This window comes from Emys orbicularis, chromosome 2, assembly GCF_028017835.1.
Source record: "Emys orbicularis isolate rEmyOrb1 chromosome 2, rEmyOrb1.hap1, whole genome shotgun sequence".
NCBI classification, from domain to species: Eukaryota; Metazoa; Chordata; order Testudines; family Emydidae; genus Emys; species Emys orbicularis.
The window spans coordinates 65,088,273-65,108,773 of record NC_088684.1 but is presented as its reverse complement, the minus strand read 5'-3'; the positions used below and the strand labels follow the sequence as shown (position 1 = coordinate 65,108,773).

At 40.0% G+C, this 20,501-nt stretch overlaps 1 protein-coding gene across 1 annotated transcript in view; it reads right to left on the bottom strand.

Annotated features, from left to right (window-relative positions):
* Positions 1 to 20,501, bottom strand: part of ASPH (aspartate beta-hydroxylase) — a 210,016-nt gene that overhangs the window by 81,683 nt on the left and 107,832 nt on the right. The window contains exon 17 of the mRNA XM_065400175.1: positions 7,093 to 7,131. Within this exon, the coding sequence (XP_065256247.1) occupies positions 7,093 to 7,131 (39 nt within the window). The remainder of the gene's footprint in view (positions 1 to 7,092; positions 7,132 to 20,501) is intronic.

The window sequence follows — 20,501 nt, the reverse complement described above, 5'->3', positions numbered from 1 at the left end:
TGCATCTTTAAAAGCAAACTAAGCGGGATTCAGAATGACACCTGAAGTGAAGCCAAAACATCCCAGAGAATGGTCACTAAGACCAGTGCAAGAGGAAGGGAGATGCTTTAAACGTTAATAAAATACAAAGGTGGAGGACAAAAATGAGAACCATTAAACCACATCACAGGGTTGCTGGCCCCTTTAAGAGGAATACTGGCCCAGGCGAGTCATGATAAGCTAATTAATGGTTAATTGAATAAGGAGCACCTGAGCCTCATAAAAGGCCATCAGGGCTCAGTTGCAGGGAGGTGCTCAGAGAGGCTCTTTGAAGGGAAAGGAGCTCCCAGAGAAACACAGGCCCCAGGGAGTAGAGCTGTACAAACCCTGAGCCCAGTGGTGGAGATTGCAGGCCAGAGAGGCCAGGACTGAGAACCACAAGCCCGAAGGAGGAGGGCTGTGCAACCCCTGAGCCCAAGGGGAAAGACTTTATTTCAAGTTTATTTGTATTTAATAAAGTAGAACTTCAGTAGGGAAATTTTGTCTTACACCCTTTTGGGGTATGGAGTTGTTAAGGGGCCCTGAAAGAAGGGAAACTTAGGCAGGGAGTGCCTGCAATGCCACACTAGGCCAGGACGCGCCGCTACAGGGCAGGCACATGCTGAGACAACTGGTATGAGAAGGGGGATTCTGAAACACCCTCCCATTAAGGAGGGATGACCAAGTAACAGTGCAGAGATCTTTCTCAGCTGGGAGATGATAACCATCAGAACATAAGAACGGCCATACTGAGTCAGACTAATGGTCCAGCCAGCCCAGTACCTTCTCTAATAGTGGCTGGTGCCAGATATTTCAGAGGGAATGAACAGAACAGGGCAATTTCAAGTGATCCATCCCGTTGTCCACTCCCAGCTTCTGGCAATTGGAGGTTTAAGGACACCTGGAGCATGGGGCTGCATCCCTAACCATCCAGACTAACAGCCATTGATGGAGCTATCCTCCATTAACTTATCTAATTATTTTTTGAACCCAGTTATCCTTTTGGCCTTCACAACATCTCCTAGCAATGAGTTTCACACATTGACTGTGTGTTATATGAAGAAATACTTCCTTTTGTTTGGTTTATATCTGCCGCCTATTAATTTTATTGGCAACCTCTGATTCTTGTGTTATGTGAAGGGGTAAATACACTTCATTATTTACTTTCTCCACACCATTCATGATTTTATAGATCTCTATCACATCCCCCTTTAGTCTCCTCTTCTCTAAGCTGAACAGTCCCCATGTTTTTAGTCTCTCCTCATATGGAAGCTCTTGCATACCCTAATCATTTGTGTTGTCCTTCTCTGCACCTTTTCCAATTCTAATATATCCTTTTTGAGATGAGGCAACCAGAACTGTATGCGGTATTCAAGGTATAGATGTACAGTGGATTGAAAGTGGCCTTGTGATATTTTTCTATCTTATTATCTATATCTTTCCTAATGGCTTCTCACATTCTCTTAGTTTTTTTTGACTGCTGCTACACACTGAGGAGATGTTTTCAGGGAGATATCCCTTTCTTGAGTGGAAACAGCTAATTTAAACCCCATCATTTTGTCTGGATAGTTGGGATTATGTTTTCCAATGTGCATTACTTTGCACTTATTAACACTGATTGTCACCTGCAATTTTGTCTCCCAGTCACCCAGTTTTGTGAGATCTCTTTGTAACTTTGTGGTCAAGTTTTGTAGTTAACTGTCTAGAGTAATTTTATATTGTCTGCAAATTTTGCCACTTCACTGTTCACCCCATTTTTGAGATCATTTATGAATATGCTGAAGAGGATATGGAGGTGCAGCCAGAGCTTTGGGAATGCCAGCTCCAGTTTTTGGGAATGTCCAATCAGTAGGAAAGGCCTGTTGAGGAGGCACCATGATGTGAAAGTCAGTTATTGTGGACACCGAAAGAGAAGGCATCACAGTGCTCGACCAATGGTATGTTTTGACTCTTAAGAAGTGGGGCACATAGGATGGCTTTGCCCCTATATGAACCAAGATTGCAAGGCTGGCCAGGGAGAGAGGGGCTGTCAAAGACACTATGCCACAAACTACTGGGGCCTGCGCTATTGTGAAGTCTGAATTAAGGATTGGGGAGACACAAAAAGTGATATCCCAGGGAGCAGGCTGTTTTGGCTTTGGGGGGAATGGGCCCTGCTAAAAGTTTTAGCTTTGGGTGGATGGACTCTAATTATAAGAAGTTAGAGCCTACAAGAATAGGCAAATATGGAGTAGCCAAGGAAATAAGCCCAGGGGTGTGCAATTAAAGATGGGAGGATGGCCACAGGTTTCCTGGTTAGAAGGGATGTCCTGATGCCATTTCTCAGCCCCACAGGCTGAGAGCTGGGGAACCTGAACAATTTGGTAAAGGAGCCAGGTCAGAACTGGGAACCCTGGGTCTAAAACCATGGTATAATGAGGCAGGCCTTCTCCCCAGGCCAATGCCCCCCCCAAAACAAATGCCACATTCAGTCTCTTTTAGGTAGTTTTATTGTCCCAAATGTAAACACACACACACACACACCCCCCACAGTTTTTCAGCTCATCCCAGGGGTTTCCCCCACATTACCTATCAGGCTCTCACTGCCTTCTTTCCCAGGGTACTCTGTGTCAGGAATGAGGACTTGCCTCTGCACCTGCACACTCTCCAGGCAGACTATGAGCACAGCTGGGCCGCAGCAGGGCTGCCTGATTGACTCTGCCTGATTGGCCAAGGAAGTCAGCACGTCTGTTCTCAAGTACAACAGCAACAGCTAATCTCCGGCTGCTCAAAGCTTTATGTCCTCAGCTGCAATCGCTCCTATGCCTATTTTGTTCACAGTCCTGATTCTGCCTCAGTTACAAACTTTCCTCTTCTGCCCTGCCCCAGTCCTGCCTGGACTCCTGGCTCTGGATCCAACCACTACGTCTGACCGCTTACATCCCAGTTCGTAACACTCTGGCAGTCCTGCTGCTGCTTCCTGCAGCTGCCTAGTCTGACTCACTCCATCTCTCTCCCTTTCTAGGCCCACTTGCCTCTTTTAAATCTAATTGGGATCAGCTGACGAGGCACAGGTGCACTGGTCCTGCTTGCTCCTTCTTAAAGGGCCAGTGTCACTCTGACTCATGGGACTACGATGAAGTTCCAAGACAAAGCAGCAACTGGACATCTGTTAAAAATAAGGGGTCTGTGCAAGGGAAGGGGAAGACCCAGATAGTGCTATGGTCCAGATCATCAAAGGGTACTGTATGTCCAGGAGGAGAAGAAATGGGTGATCATGAGTTAACTGTTAACAGCTGTAGGAAAAAGGGTGCAGTCTGTTAGGAGTGCTAGTGCCAGGGTAGGATTCAGGCCTGTGTTTTTGCATGAGATAGTATTTTGAGTTTTGCTTGCCTGTTTGATTTGTTGATACACATACATTCTTACTGATATGTGTAAACAAAGGACAAAGACACTGTGTATGTTGCTTTTCCCTAGCCAGATGGGTTTGTTAGTACAATGGGAACAGATAAGAGCAGTTAAAGTGTTACTGGAGCGCACATGTTAAGATTGTCTCAACCCCTATCTCAAGGCAAGATCAAGCAACCAGTTGAGGGGGCAAAGGGAGTTAGGGAGGAAGGTATAAAACACTAAAGACCAAAGAAATGCCTGTCCCTGATCGTAGCACAATCTCACCTTACCCCTCCCATGGGGTACAAAAGAGATGGGATGAAGACCTCAGACCCACGTCCCCCTCCTCCCCCAAAATGGAACATGACCATAAATTGTAAGGGGTGGGACTGTGGGCGTGAATTTCAGGTATAATTATGCCTGCTGAGGAGGTGGGGGGACAGGGACGGGACACTGGGAAACGGCTCTGCAGCATCAGAGTAATGGGACACATGATTGCTGGAAACTAACCCCAATAAACATCACATTGCCTGCACTTCGGCCTTCTGCTTTCTGTCTGTGTGACAAGAACCGGGGAGAGGGTGAAGGGAAAGCCCCCTAACATAGTCATTAGTGTCTGGATGCCCCAAAAGGAAGGGGGATTTGTCTAGAGACATTTTTAATTCCGAGGGCTGAGCTACTGTTTGCATCCAGGGAGGCTCGTCCCTAAGCAGCAGCCTTAAGTCAGTTCAGCTGTGGGGACAAGCTTTGCTTCATCTTTTGTGGGGTAAAAGCTGTACAGCTCCTAAGAGGGGCTGCATCCTCTGGTGCTTGTAAAGTACATGGATAGAGCATCCCGTGGTACCTAATATTTTTTTCTGTTAAATGACATTGCTGCACAAATGAAGATAAGTTATTTGTAACCAGAGTTCAAGGTGACTCTGAATATTCATACTTACAGATAATGCACTGGCTAGTACAGCCCAACTGTAGAACCTGCTCCAAACAGTGCCTGTCAGAGTGAATGTGCATCCCCTCCTACCTCTCCCCTCATTGTCGCGGAACATTCTGAAGGCAAGGCTATATAAAAGGAGTGATGCGCCTTCTACAGCCTCAGTTCCTTCTGACCCACAGAAACCAAAATAGGACTTTGAGAAAAAGGGACAGGTGGGAGGGAAGTGTGAATATGCAAAGTCATCTTGAAGAACTCCAGTTACAAGAAAGTAACCTTCGTTCTTCTTTGAGTGGCTCTGCATATGCCCACCTATGCGTACCTTGGCAAGGAGTGCAGAAAAAACTCAGGAGGAGAGAACAGAGTCTCAAATAACGATTGAAGCACCGCTCTACCAAATCCAGCATCTGCTCTTGCAGCCAAATCCAAAGCATAATGTTTGGTAAATTTATAGAGTGACTTCCAAGTAGCAGCCCTTACAGATTTCCCTGACAGGAACACATTTAATAGAAGCAAACAATGATGATGATGCCACTGCCTTATTGGAAAGAGACCTCACAACAGTAGGCACAGGAACGGCAGTTAACTTGTAACATTCAATAATACGTAGTTTACCCATCTGGAAACAGTATGTGCAGATATACTATAACCCAGTGGCTCTCAACATTTCCAGACTACTGTTCCCCTTTCAGGAGCCTGATTTATCTTGCATACCCGCAAGTTACACCTCGCTTATATTATTTCTAGGACCCACTTGTCTAGCACCCGATGCTATTTCTTGTTATTTCATTCTACGGTTGAAATGGTTTAATTAAAATTTACCTAGAACATTTTTAATAATGGTCATGTATTTAAGCTTATTAGAGTAACATACTTCCTGCTGAGCCTAGCCCCTGCAACTGTTTACATCCTAGCATTTATTTTTCCAATCTCCTAGTTTAATTCTCAAGTAAACCAAGTGATTTATTAAAAATAAATATTTCATGCTTATTTTGCTAACATTTTATAACTAAATGCTTTTAAAAAAAAGTTAGGAGGGAAAAGTCCTAGAAATTCCATCAAACACCCACTATGCTAAAAGAACATTTAAGTTGCATGGCTAAGGACTCAGAAGCTAGAAAACAAAAATTATGGTTCCACAGAGGAAGAAAAGAAAGGGGAGGGGAAGCCCTGAAGTCCCCAATACCTCCTAGTGAAGGAGCTCTCCAGAGTAGTCAGTACTACTCAGTGTGCACACTCGGACCACAGGGGATGCAGCCACATATGGAGGAACCCTGGTGGTAACGTAGCAGATATCTTCTTATTATAATGTGACTCATGTACGTACTGTTTTCAGGCAAACACTGAAGTAGAATGAGAGCTGTTTTTAGTGCCATCTGGTGTCCATTTAATGCACACACCAATTTTTCCAAACAATATACTCCACTTTTCTGGATTGAATGCAAGTATATGATGTTAAGTATGAAGTTCATGAACTTAGTATATCATTTGGTTCATACTAGATTTTTATTGTACTAACCAATGCAGCCATGCTTTAACTGTGTTCTATGTTGCTGCACAAATATCTAGAGTTACTGTACAAGGATTTTAGATTTATTGATAGGTATATACTGTATGTGTGGTGGTGACCCATATGATAAAAGCTTTTATTAGCATATACCTTTGCCAGCTTCACTTCCACTCTGTCTAGTAATTCATCTGCTTAGGACCAATTCTAATATTCCAAATTTGTACACAGCTTCAAATAGACTGATTTAAAGTTATCACCAAAATATTTCCTTCTTTACAACTTAAATGTGGAACTTTTGCTACCCACAGTTTCACTGGTCTGAGGCTCAAGATGAGAGATATTCAATCCCAGACCAGATACAAATTTAAGGGACAATGTCACGACCTTTAAGGGACAGAAATGGGAGTTTGGAAATGGAAGGAGGAAATTCCTTGCTTTCTATGGCACAAAGAATTTGCTTCTACTGCCGTACATATTTAGGTATGGAAATGCTATTTTAGGTAACGTTTTAATTTTTTTTTAATTTTTCCTCAAAAATCTGTAGTCAAAACAACAATAAATTATGCATATTATGGTAGCACCCAGGAACCCCAATCATGGACCAGGACCCTGTTGTGCTAGCACTGTACAAACACAGAACAAAGATTGTTCCTGCCCCAATCCTTATTTTCAAAACTCTCTGAAACTCTTCTAAAATACTACTTCTGGAAAATACATGCCATATACAGAATACATAATGTACTCCCAGGAGGACAAAGGGGCTTGCTCAACCATGTTATAAGAACACAGCAATTTTAATTGTGCGTGATAGTTTGCTTATCCATGGAACAAACGTGGCATGGGCTGAAGCAGAAGAAGCTCCCTACATGCTACTCTGCTAGTGTGCGTCAAGTGATTAGCTAATTCCATCTTCGGTATCATGTGCATGAGAACAAATTGATGAGACTTCATCACATAGAACACAGCTCTCAGCTCCTTTAAGATTACCCGTACATTAACTTGCAAAAGCAAACACACTTTATCTGAAGAAGTGAGGTTTTTACCCACGAAAGCTTATGCCCAAATAAATCTGTTAGTCTTTAAGGTGCCACCAGACTCCTTGTTGTTTTTGTAGATACAGACTAACACGGCTACCCCCTGATACTTGACACTTTATGCTTGTTTAACTCCAAATTATTTAATGAAAATCACACTTTCTAGAAGGTATAACTTTGGACTTCAATGTAATACAATTTTGCTACTGCTTAAGAGAATAGACATTTACCTTTTTCTTTTTGTTCCTGTTCAGCTTCTTTACTTTTTCCTGGAAGATTAAAAATAAAATAGCATAAGCATTTTAGTGAAGAACGGTACAAAACACAATACCGGTAATCAATACCTATGGAAAAGAGACAGTTAAAGGAAAAACTTTTTGTAGGACTTCATGGCAGCATATTGTTACTTAAGTCATTTTAATCAAAAATGCTTGGGTACTTTATAGTTCAATTATAGTTTATTATTTAACATAAGATGGGGATAATGCTGCATGAAATGTTTTAGAACTAATAGCAATCTTTTCAAAATAAGATAAAAGTCCTTCCCCCCGCCCCCACACACGTATATGAATGATATCCACACACATATACTATATTATACATAATTCTTCTAGGTTCTTCAGCCACCAAATGTTTGATTAACTTTGTACCTATGGGTTCTGTTTATTTTTTTTAATTTTACCTATTCACTTGTGCTTGAAAATAGGAGTAAAATTTTCAAATGTGTTTAAGTCTCATTAACTTTCAGTCAGATTTAGGATCCAGTGCCAAAGTCAGTTTTGAAAAATGGAACTTAGGCTTCTGAGTCATTTAGAGGTTTGTGAATATTTTACCTGTGATATATATTAATTTACCTATTTAATATTTCAGATAGCTTTATATTGACAAACATTTCCTGAGAAAACAGCCCAGCCTGAAAGTATGCATCAATGCAATCTACCTAACATCTCTATGTTTATAGTTTTCATAGAATTTCTCCCATTAACCTACACACTAACTAAAATACTAAAAGACAATTCTACTCAGCAAGGACTACAAAAACAAAACAAATTAGAAATTCCTAGGCCTAGACATTTTGGAGATCTGATGAAAAAGAAAAACAAGCAAATAAGTAAACTACAGCTACATTTCAACACACTAAATCTTTAAAACTGCCTGATTTTTACCTGACTTCCTAGAAATTCTATCCTGGAATGATCTGCAGCATGTAAAATCTCAAAAAAATGTTTTTTTTATTTTTCTGGGGAAATTGGAATCTGTGCACGTGCCAAATGCAGGCTTGGTATGTGGAGCTATCTTGACAGTTAACTATGGAGTGACTACTGCTACTTCAGTATGCCTAGATTGCTAAATTCTCTGGATTTCCCGCAATATTGGCTTGCACCCTGTAATGTATTAACCAAGCTACAAAATATTGAATTAAATAAACTTGGTGGAGTGTGAGAATTATTTGCCTCCATAATTAAATTATAAAAATCTTTAAACTACAAGTTATCATAATTAGGAATGGGAAAAGATTCATAGGTTGATATATTCAAAAGCTACAGGTCCGCTTGGATAGGGAATACATTTACTATGATTGTACATGCACACACGTAGTTGTCACCTGTTTACATAATTACCTTATTTGCATGTGTAATTGTAATAAAAACATTTTTCCAAGTCCGTTTCAGTGTTTCCATGGAAAGATTTTAGAGAGACCTACAACCCAGTCTCTAGCTGACAGAGACAAAATGATACATCTGAGTTTTTAATTTCTATGAATGATAGTGTGGAATTCACTGTCACTCAACCCCATCCAGAGCATACAGCAGGACTGTGTAAATAGTTCACTACTTCATGATTTACTAACTTCCCACTCCCCTCTATCCTTTCCCCCCCATCACCAGCACCTTCTACAACACCCTCCACTCACCTCTGTAAGCTCTTCCCCTCTCCTGCCTTCCCTTACCATTCACAACTTATTTCTACAGGTTCTTTCCTCTCTCAGTAAAAAGTAAGGTATAGTCACCCAATTTTCCCTCTCCACTTCATTTCTAAGTTCACTGAATGTGCCATCTATAACTACTGCCTCAAGTTCCCCTTCTCTACCTTCATCCTAAATTCTCTCCAATCTGGCTTTTGCCCTCTCAGCTGCATTTGCTCTCAAAGACTCTAATTACCTTTTCTTGAGCAGTCCTTAGGGTCTCTCTTCCATCCTCATTCTCCTTGATCTTTTGAGCTACTTTTGACACTGATTGTACCCTCCTTTAATTTTGTCCTCCCTTAGCTTTTGGTTCCCCATCTTACCTGGTTCTCTGCCTACTTGGCTGAGCGTTCCCCTCTGCATCTTGGTCAGTGAGTACTGCTTCTCTCACTACGTATGTCTAGGGTGATCTTATCTGCACACATGGTTTTAACGAACATCTTCATGGTAAAGATTTACAAATCTGACCTTTCTCCCTTCTGAAGAAGAGATCTGTGGTGCTAGAAAGCTTCTCTTTTTCATCAACAGGAGTTGGTCCAATAAAATATATCTCACACATCTTGTCTCTCATATCCTGGGTCCAAAATACCTACAACAACACTGTAAACAACGGTCTTCCTCCAGTAGTGTTGTGAGATTGGACGTCTCAGTGCAAGTGTCTTGCCAGCGTCTTAAACTTAGCATGACCCAGACCAAGATCCTTTCAAGCCCACCAACCCTTTCCCCCGTTTCTCACCTTCATACAAAGCACCTCCGTCTTCCCTGTCACTCTGGCTTATAACCTGAGTGTCATCATTGACTCTGACCAATGTGCAAAAGTGAACATTTCTGGAGCAATAGGAGGATGTAGTTATTGAAAAATTACACTGCTATGATTCTAATGCGAAACATCTGGGTAAACTTGCTTTAAGCTGATTGTGCTAACTAGAGCAGCTCTCAGCAGCCAGCAAGTAACTGTGCAAATGTAAAGCAAAGTGCTTCCCCATGGGAAAAAAGCACATTGCCATGAAGATACATATTTACTTTTCATGTAGCATTAAAAACAATATTTTCAAAACTGAAAATATATTTTGCATTTTAGAAAAATGACCCGTTACATGCTTAAAGTGTCTCTGCAAGATACTGCATATATATTACACATACAACCATATATAATTAATACGTATTATGCCTATGCACACATCAACTCTAATTAATATGCTTGTGGTTACTTAGTTTTAATTTATATTTGTAATATTTTACAAATACCTAAATTACATCAGTTTTATGTCAAATTTTACAAAATATATGTTGCTGTAAATATACAGCTGCAGTATATTCCAGCATTTCCTATTTACAAGAGTTCTATCATAACCACTAGCTCATCTCCGATTAGTGGGAATTATAGAATCATAGGACTGGAAGGGACCTCGAGAGGTCATCTAGTCCAGTCCCCTGCACTCATGGCAGGATTAAGTATTATCTACACCTTCCCTGCCAGGTGTTTGCCTAACCTGTTCTTAAAAATCTCCAATGATGGAGATTCCACAACCTCCCTAGGCAATTTATCCCAGGGCTTAACCACCCCTACAGTTAGGAAGTTTTTCCTAATGTCCAACCTAAACCGCCCTTGCTGCAATTTAAGCCCATTGCTTCTTGTCCTATCCTAGAGGTTAAGAACAATAATTTTTCTCCCTCCTCGTTAACCGTTTTCAAGTACAAAAAAGGTTGTTATGTCCCCTCTCTATCTTCTCTTTTCCAGACTAAACAAACCCAATTTTTTCAATCTCCCCTCATAGGTCATGTTTTCTAGATCTTTAATCATGTTTGTTGCTCTTTTCTGGACTTGCTCCAATTTGTCCACATCTTTCCTGAAATGTGGTGCCCAGAACTGGACCCAATATTCCAGTTGAAACCTTATCAGCGTGGAGTAGAGCAGAAGAATTACTTCTCGTGTCTTGCTTACAACACTCCTGCTAATACATCTCAGAATGATGTTTGCTTTTTTTGCAACAGGGTTACATTGTTGACTCATATTTAGCTTGTGATCCACTATGACTCCCAGATCCCTTTCTGCAGTACTCCTTCCTAGGCAGTCATTTCCCATTTTGTGCGTGCAACTGATTGTTCCTTCCTAAGTGGAGTACTTTGCGTTTGTCCTTATTGAATTTCATCCTATTTACTTCAGACCATTTCTCCAGTTTGTCCAGATCATTTTGAATTTTAATCTTCCAAAGCACTTGCAACCCCTCCCAGCTTGGCAAACTTTATAAGTATGCTCTCTACGCCATTATCTAAATCACTGATGAAGATATTGAACAGAACTGGACCCAGAACTGACGCCTGTGGGACCCCACTCGATATGCTCTTCCAGCTTGAGTGTGAACCACTGCTAATTACTTACTCTCTGGGAACAGTTTTCCAACCAGTTATACACCCACCTTATAGTAGCTCCATATAATTTGTATTTCCCTAGTGTGCAGGGGCAACTAAAGTGGTAATAGATTTTCAACATTAATATATTTATTTTAGTTGTTAAACAATGACCCATTTCATGATATTTATGTATTATTTTCCCAAATTGGTGTGTTTTCCTAACACCACTGAAAAGACAGCCAAGTGCAACAATCCATGGTCTCTGAGGGCACAGCAGGAAAAAGTACAGGGGGGGTGGGGATGTGCCTTGCTTAGAATCCTTTACCCAGCTACGTTCCAGTCTACATTAGGACACAGGATTGTCAGAGAATCAGGGAGGTGTACCAGACCTGTTTATGTCTGCTTTACTCAAAATGGTGTAGGCACAGCATCCACTTTACACTTCTAACTCAAAATATGGACCACTGGCACAATTTTCCTCCAGAAAATTTACACTGAATGCGGGACCTTTTTGCCAGACACTGGTGTATTTCAGTGAGTAAAATGTCATTCCTTCCAAGTCACAAAGAAAATATACACCCCGGACCAAATTTTGGCCAACCACATAAATTGGCTTTAGGACTGGACTGACAAGCTTCAAAAGCAGAGTAAACATGCAGCAACATTCTAATAGACAATGTCCTCAACCCATCGCCATTGCCTCATCTCCCCTCCCCTACAACCAAAATAAAGATTATATCCTGCTCGAATTTTGTCCTCCTTGTGTATTAAATGTTGACAAAGAGCTATATTATGACAGATAGGTGATATTAATTAGTATGAGATAAGTAGGTACTGAAACACCTTTATTAACACAGATACCAGATTTCTGCACTAGAGTACAAAATAAAGACACCAAAGCAAAGATACTCTTCTGTGTTTTATTGCAGATAACATTAAAACAGAAGAAATACACTTTTTTTTTTTTTTTTTTTTTTTAAAAGATCCCCTTGACCATTCCCAGCTTGGCACACTTTTGTAAACAAGAAGCTCCTAAAAATCACAAACTTAATTACAAAGTGTTTAAAATTTGATCACAGCATAACACATCCTCATAGTCCCATAATTCTATAAACAGACTGTCATATTACACATAAATGCAGTAAAATTTATGTTCTTTTTTTCCCACAAGTCTTAAATTTTACTCCCAAGCTCTCTACAAAATATGGCTTTGTAAAATGTATTGCTTTGCAATTCACAAACACTGAGAATTTTACACCAAGAAGAATGCCATACTCTGCCTCAACCCACATCACAGTTTAAGAAGATTATTGCTAACCTGACAAGTTTAAAGAAATCACTTTGGGGCATATTTTACACTTGCTCAGCTCATGGAACTCAAAGTGAATTGGAGTCCCACACATTAAACAAGCATATATGTCCTTTCCTATGGATGTATCAGTAAAAATCTCAAAACAGTGTTAAAGAAACTAACAAAAAAAAAAAATCTCCGTCAACTAAAACACAACCTATGTTATTTTACTGATACTCTATTTTAAAATAAAGCATATTTTATTTTTCCTAGTTCCCATATCAGACTTTGCAATATTTTAATCACAGCAACTATTCCTGAGCCAAAAAGGAACACAAAAAAGCCCAAGAATGAAAAGATGATGTCTCTACAGTTGTGGAACAGCAGCATGCAACAGGTAGACAACACATCAGCTTTATTAAAATTCTCAGTCATTCAAAATTTAAATTAAATGGAGTCGAGTCATTAAAACTGTTTTTATATATTTACAGTATTCTTAAATTTTTAAACCTTATTTTTAGGTAAACATTATTTGACAGGGTCAGCTTTTAAATCTAAAAGCTGGGTATTTTTGCAAATCTGTTTTGTTTTTCCCTCTCTGAATGTTAATTGAGTATCACACTACATAAATCCCAGCTGTGATATTAGTCAGTGCTCTGGGCAATATAAAGTATGCCTTACTAAGCCCAAACTGATTACATACCTGTGTGTCAATATACACCCTGACTTCCTGCCAGGCGGTTTTAAAGTCTTCGGGTTCCTTAGTTTTAAAATCAAATGAGCATAAAATAACGAGTTCAAATTTCGACATAAAGGATTATGGAAAAAGTCTTAATAATCTGTCTATATACTGCTTAGAATTAGACATGTATGTTTTATAAACTGTAGAATTATTGTAAATGATTTGAAGCTCATGTAGTGTAACTGTTGACATAATATCAGTGCAGACAGATAAAAATCAAAACTTCACAGCTCAATGTCTCATTAGTGTTTCCAATAAAAATGCAGTTTGCTCATGTTACATTAGTAGTAACATGTTTTAAATTTATCACATTTGTACATTGTTTGCCCAATCTGTTCCCAATTTTTAATGTATGTACCTACAATATATATATATATATATATTAAAATCTGAAAAATCAATTGATGCTCCATCATAAATAGAATATTAACAAATTGCTTGAATAGCACATCTAAAATGAATGTCAAACACACAACTGTCACAAACAGGGAAGAAAGAGAAATAAAACCAATGAATGCACTAAACTTGACAAAAAAAGTTAGACAGGAATGTAAATTTAAACATCTAAACGTTAAAAAAGTGTAATAAAATGACAGTTGGCTAAAACCCATTTATAATATTTTAGTGTTCATTTCCCAAGATCCTGAACTGTTCAGTAATTACATCATGAGATCTATTACAACCATCTCTTGTGTAGCGTATGGTTAGGGCTGGTCCTCCTGCTGTAGGAACAGTCTTTTTGAAGCTTTAAGTATCTGAAAAAATAAGGGGAAATCTAAATTAAAGGACCAACCAAAACACAATTTAAAAAAAATCAAGTCTACATGCTAAAAAAATGCAGCTTTGTAGCATTGTAATTTATTTGGAGAAAGCTATCATTCCCAGGAGCTATTCTATTTAAAGAATAATCACAAAGTTGCTATAGAAGATGGGGACTACCAAATTTTAAATACTAATCTGAAGAATAGATCTTTGAATATAGAATAGATCTTTGAATTTAACTTGCAAAGGAAATTAGGGCCATGTCCAAATATAAAAATTTTATATTTTTAAAAATCAACGACAGGCGGACGCGAAGAAGGAACAGGGGAGAAAGGGATTTCAACCACATATTAAGTGGAACTTAAAGGTTGTAAAACACACGACAACAGGATAAGAGGAAAAATTTCAAGAATATCTGCAGTTTTAAGAATCAGAAAGCTGGGGGAAAGTTTGGCAAATGTGTAAGTACAGAATAACCTTAACTCTGTCACATTGAACCCTTCATGTAAGACAGATGTCTCTGGCAAGTATCACACTACAATAAGTACTGACTCCTGACACACTGCACAACATGACTGTTTGGAGACCCTGAGAACTGGGTAACATCTTAGGCTGGTTTACCCACATTTTTTGCACTGCTGTAATTATATCGGTCTAGAAACAGATACAGTTAAAGTGACTTCAAAAACAGACTCCAACGAGAGACTGCTGAGCTGGAATTGATATGCAAACTAGACACAATCAACTCAGGGCTAAATAGGGATTGGGAATGGCTGAGCCATTACAAACATTGAATCTATCTCCCCTTGTAAGTATTTTCACACTTGCTTCTTATCAAACTGTCTGTACTGAACCATCTTGATTATCACTTCAAAAGTTTTTTTTCTCTTACTTAATTGGCCTCTCAGAGTTGGTAAGACAACTCCCACCTGTTCATGCTCTCTGTATGTGTGTGTATATATATCTCCTCAATATATGGTTCACTCTATATGCATCCGAAGAAGTGGGTTGTAGCCCACGAAAGCTTATGCTCTAATAAATTTGTTAGTCTCTAAGGTGCCACAAGTACTCCTGTTATTTTTGCGGATACAGACTAACACGGCTGCTACTCTGAATTCCCTAGTGTGGGCACAATTATACCAGTATACAGGAGCTTATATTAGTATAGCTTATCCCCATAAATTTGAGAAATTGAGCAAGAGTATAAGAGTGCCCATCCTTGCAAAGGCCTGATCAGTGGTTTTAAACGGTTTATAAAAATTCCAAAATCTGCAATATTTCAAGCTATTTTGTGGAAGGTGGAATTGATAGGCATTTGGTCTTAAATTCTTGATAATGGAGGATTTCTTGATGGACAGTCTATAGTAATGTAGGTCGCGCATATCTCCGGTGAATATTACTTATATCAGAATGTCAAATTTGGTACAGTCTAATGCAGGTGTATATTTTATTATCAATATTAAAAACAGTGTTTTTACAGATTCTAAATCTGCTGAATCCTGAATGTGTGTGGAGGGTAGATGGAATTACAGGGACAAAGCTGTGGTTGTTTAGATTTCCTTAACTCACAATTTCCATGCTTTCAAAACTTTTTTTTTTAAGCAGAAGAACTTCATTAATTTTATTCCCTTTAACTAAATGAAATGTGTTTATAATCTACTCCCCAGTTTACCAATACTGGTGCTTGAAGTTTCATGCAGTTTTAAAAAAATATTTAGAAATTATTCTGTTTACCCTGATGTATCATTGGCTTTGAATGTCACAATGTATTCAAGTCTATCTCTATGAAGTATTACTGTGCTGTAGTGCCCTGATGGATTTTCCACTGGGCTTCCATTCTCAAAAATCCATAAGAAATATCTGTCTCAGAACTCCAATATACCCAAACCCTGGATCAACCCCCTTCTCTCCTTTCCCACTGTTCAGAGGCTTCCCACATCTAAACTCCTACACACAAGGACACACACCCCTATATTCCAGAAATCCCACACATAATGGGCCAGATCTTCAGCTGGTGCAAGTCAGTCAAGTTTAAATCTGTGCAGCTCCAATGAAGTTCACGTGGTGAGAATCTGGCCCTATATCTGCAAGCCAACCCTACTGACATTATAATATGCCTGTGAAAATGCCTGTATCTCTCAGTTTCCCCAAAAGCAGATCAAATATATTAAATACTATGCAACCAGACTTCCCAAAGACACTTAAAGGCACCAAGTGAATAGAGCATATTGAATTGAATGGATATTTCTGTTGCATCAACTTAATACAGTTTTAAATAAACAGAAGAAACTCACATTGAATAACTCTGATAAACTGAACTTCGGTGAACTTAAAGAAAAGATATAACACCACCAAAGAGGGTAGGGTGAATTGATTTAAATCAGAAAATAGGAAACCTTGATTTAAACTATTTTGGAAAGTTCTATGGCCTTTGCTTTACAGGAAGTCAGACTAGATCAGTGGCCCGAAACTATGGGTCATCCCTCTAGGGTAGGGGTGGGCAAACTACGGCCCGGGAGCCACATCCGGCTCTCCAGATGTTTTAATCCAGCCCTTGAGCTCCCGCCGGGGAGCAGGGTCTGGGGCTTGCTCCTCTCCGTGCGGTTTCCAAAAGCAGCAGCATGTCCCACCTCCGGCTCCTATGCAAAGGGGCAGCTAGGGGGTTCCGCATTCTGCCCCCGCCCCAAGTGCTACCCCTGCAGCTCCAATTGGCTGGGAACCATGGCCAATGGGAGCTGCAGGGGCGGCACCTGCGGACAGGGCAGCATGCAGAGCCAGAGTGGGGACATGCCGCTGCTTCTGGGAGCTGCTTGAGGTAAGTGCTGCCCGGAGCCTGAACCCGACCCCCTCCCATGCCCCAACCCCCTGCCCCAGCCCTGATCCCCCTCCCACCCTCCGAACCCCTCCGTCCCAGCCCGGAGCAACCTCCTGCACCCCCAACCCCTCATCCCCAACCCCACCCCAGAGCCCACACCCCCAGCTGGAGCCCTCCCTCCTCCGCCCCGAACAGACTAACCCCCTGCCCCAGCCTGGAGCCCCCTCCTGCACCCTGAGCTCCTCATTTCTGGCCCCACCCCAGAGCCTGCACCCCCAGCCAGAGCCCTCATCCCCACCCCCAATTTTGTGAGCATTCGTAGCCCGTCGTACAATTTGCATACCCAGATGTGGCCCTTGGGCTAAAAAGTTTGCCCATCCCTGCTCTAGGGGGTGCAGCAGGGCCCGGGCCTGCCCCCAGTGCCCGGGGGGGGGGGAGGGGGGAGGGAGTAGACACATTCCCTTACTAGTAAGGGGTGGGGAGTGGGAGGAAAAGTTTGGGCACCGCTGGACTAGATAATCACACCCTTCTATGAAATCTATGAAAAATCACTGATTTTAATCTTGTTTTGCATTTGTACTTTTTATTTTCCTAAAGAAAGTTACCAACCAGTGGGAATCAACCTATTAAAACATGCTCATTCAAAACTCAATATAGCCTTTGCACTAAATTTGGTACTGCTTGCTAATCAGAAGGTTACACTATATCTAATCATATAGCTTAACATACATCTAACATCATTTTTGATGTTAGAAATGGTGAATTTTTTATTTCCTAGATGACTGTTTACTCATGATTTGTGTCAAATTCTATTTGAATGGAAATTGGCATTTAAAGCAGTTTTTTATTCGTTAAATAAAACTACCTTAAATATGCTGGATACAAAAGTAAAAGCTTTTATCAAAACATTTTGAATTTAAAACTACTTGATTTATTAAATAAAGGAAGTATCTCTATTTAGTGAAGTGAACTGGTTATTTCTGGTCACCAAGTCCTTCCCAATTTTAGAACTAGTAGATCTTCTCCTTTTACACCGAGATTTTATTCATCAATTGGAAGAGGAAAACAAGCTTTCCTGCTTTTACAACTCCCAATTAGTTTCTTAACTGTCAATGAACTAGGCACTGAACTGTACTGAACAGCTGAATGAATGAAAATAATCATCTCTGTGCACCTGCAGAAGAGGCTACTACTGTCAAAAACTGGCTTAGCACTTCAACAAACTCTGGTTCCAGGTATATGGCCAGTGACTTCCACCAATTCAGTGGTCCAACTGAAACTTCAGCAACAAATATGTACTGATTAATATTATTTATTTAAGTAATTTTAATAGATTATAGTAAGTTTAGGCCATAACACCGGATGTCAATTTCAAATTTACATATTTTAAAAAAAATATTTTTAATTCAAATATTTAATTTAAATTTATCATTTAAAAAAATGATTTTTACCCATCTGAAAGAGAGGGAACACTCAATCACCCAAAATGTCTTTTCAGTCATCATAAGTATGAATTTTATATTCTGGAGGACCGGGGGGAGAAGAAGGGAGTATAACAAGAATGTCTCCTGTGTGAAAGCAGCTAGTAAAGTCTGAGACCTTAAAAGTATCAGAACCATCTGTATTTGAACAAAAGTTACATACCCAGTTAGCATTTTATAAAGATTATCCTCCCCTCCCCAAAATGACAACTGAGTAGAGAAAATGCTCACAGAACTCCATCAAAAACAAGGGATGGGGGAAATGGAAGGCTAGGGTTCTTGAAACAAGGAAAAAAGCCATTACCTAATGGGGGGACTGGATGGCAGAGACAGCTGGATGCAAGCAAGCCACAACTTGGTTTGGGGATAATGAGGTGGATGTAACAGCTGGGGAAAACCAGCTGTGTTAGGAGGAGGGGTGAAAGAGAGTAAGCCCAAGTCAGGACCTGGGGGAAACTGTTTTTCCTTCCCCATCATGCATATCACAAGTTACACTACCAAGGACCAGCAGTAATTTGCCAGTATGTTCCATTTAACAGCTCTACTTCACCAATTCTGAAATGGCAGAATGGGTGTTGTGTAGCTTCCACTCTTTTATACAAGTGTGTCATTTTTCATGCATCCACCATATGCACATTCCTTGCATTGATAGCTAAATGCATTTCTGCCCATGTATGCAGACATTTAGGTAAGACACACATTTTACACTTACTTCCCCTTACATCTTCACCTTTAGTTTTTTAAAATTAATTGTAGACTTGTAGCCTACATATTGGCATAAAACTAAGTTTTACTTACAATATGTATTTTCTCAAAAAGTATTATGCAATTAGATCAAGATTTTCCACACTTACCAGAGTTTCTCATCTGAGCAAGGAAAAATACTTAATCCTTTTCTTACATACTGTACGTATAGACAGGGTAGCCTGCTTTTTTGTTGAGTGCGTCATTTCATTTTGAATAGTCCGATACTATATTTAGTAATTAGCACCGAATTCGTTAATTTAACAAGCTCTAGTTTATTCCAAGTCCTAAGGAGAAAGAGAAAAATATATTCTCTTCCCCCTACGTTTCCCAGAGTTTCCCTGAAGAGAAGCAACATCCACCAGAAGGCCAATCTCACAGTTTGAGAAGGGCTGCATTAAATGTAAAACATACAACAGAAGGATAACCCTAAAATCACCAGCAAGGGAACCATGAGAAATCTGAAGTAATTAAACAATTGGACCTTTTCACTTGTACCATATGAGAGTTCTAAAACTCTGCATGCAAATCAATTTGGGCTTGCTTAAAACAATGGTAAATGTCTTTTACTCTTTCATCTAAACTACCCTTAATACTTCAGTTACTGTAATGAATAAAAATATAAAAGAGGCAAATACAGAGATGAAGTCCTGTCTCCCTTAGGGACTAAAACACGTTTGCTATGTTAAACTAAATTTGTTAATACTGGCAAAAGAAAGTAACATCTCATATTTTAAGGGACAGACGAAGTTACCTTAAAAAAAGGGGTACTTACTGTGAACAAACACTGAGAGTCAAACTGTGTTAGCTACTGGCATTTTCTGTATTGGTAGTGTAACACCGACAGACCCCGGTCGTCAGCAGGCAGGATCGAACCTGGGACCTCTGGAGCTTAGTGTATGAGCCTCCAACTGGCTGTTAGCTAAGGCTGTAAAGCAGTCTCTCTCTCTCTCTCCCTCCCTCCCCCCTCCATTAAATGGACATAACACCACACTCAGTAGGTGTGGGAGTTACAGTAGCAAAGCACAATTTCTCCAGACAGGGATTCACCAGACCTCACAATACACAATACCATGCTGTCAGAAAACCATGTCATAGCCTACCTCTCAGCCAGTCTCTACGTGGTTTATAGAAATCTGTAACGGCCTTAAAGGCTCTCTTTAAACCAGAACGTAAGGAACACACAGTAAACAATTAGGGCCCAGTTCTGTCACATGATCCATTCATGCTTGCATTAACAGTAGTAGGGATTACATAGTTACACATGTGGAAAGATAGGGGAATCAGCCGCTAGGATTTAACATAAGCCAAATTACTTTGAGCAAATATTGGAAACATTCACTGACACATGATTATGAGGCAGAAATCACATCAGAAGTAATCCTAAATTACAGGAATGTCATCTACCAAAACCAAAATCAACAAAATTCGAGTTGATGATTGGAATTTGAATTAAGCATCAAAGCAGTATGCAAATCACACA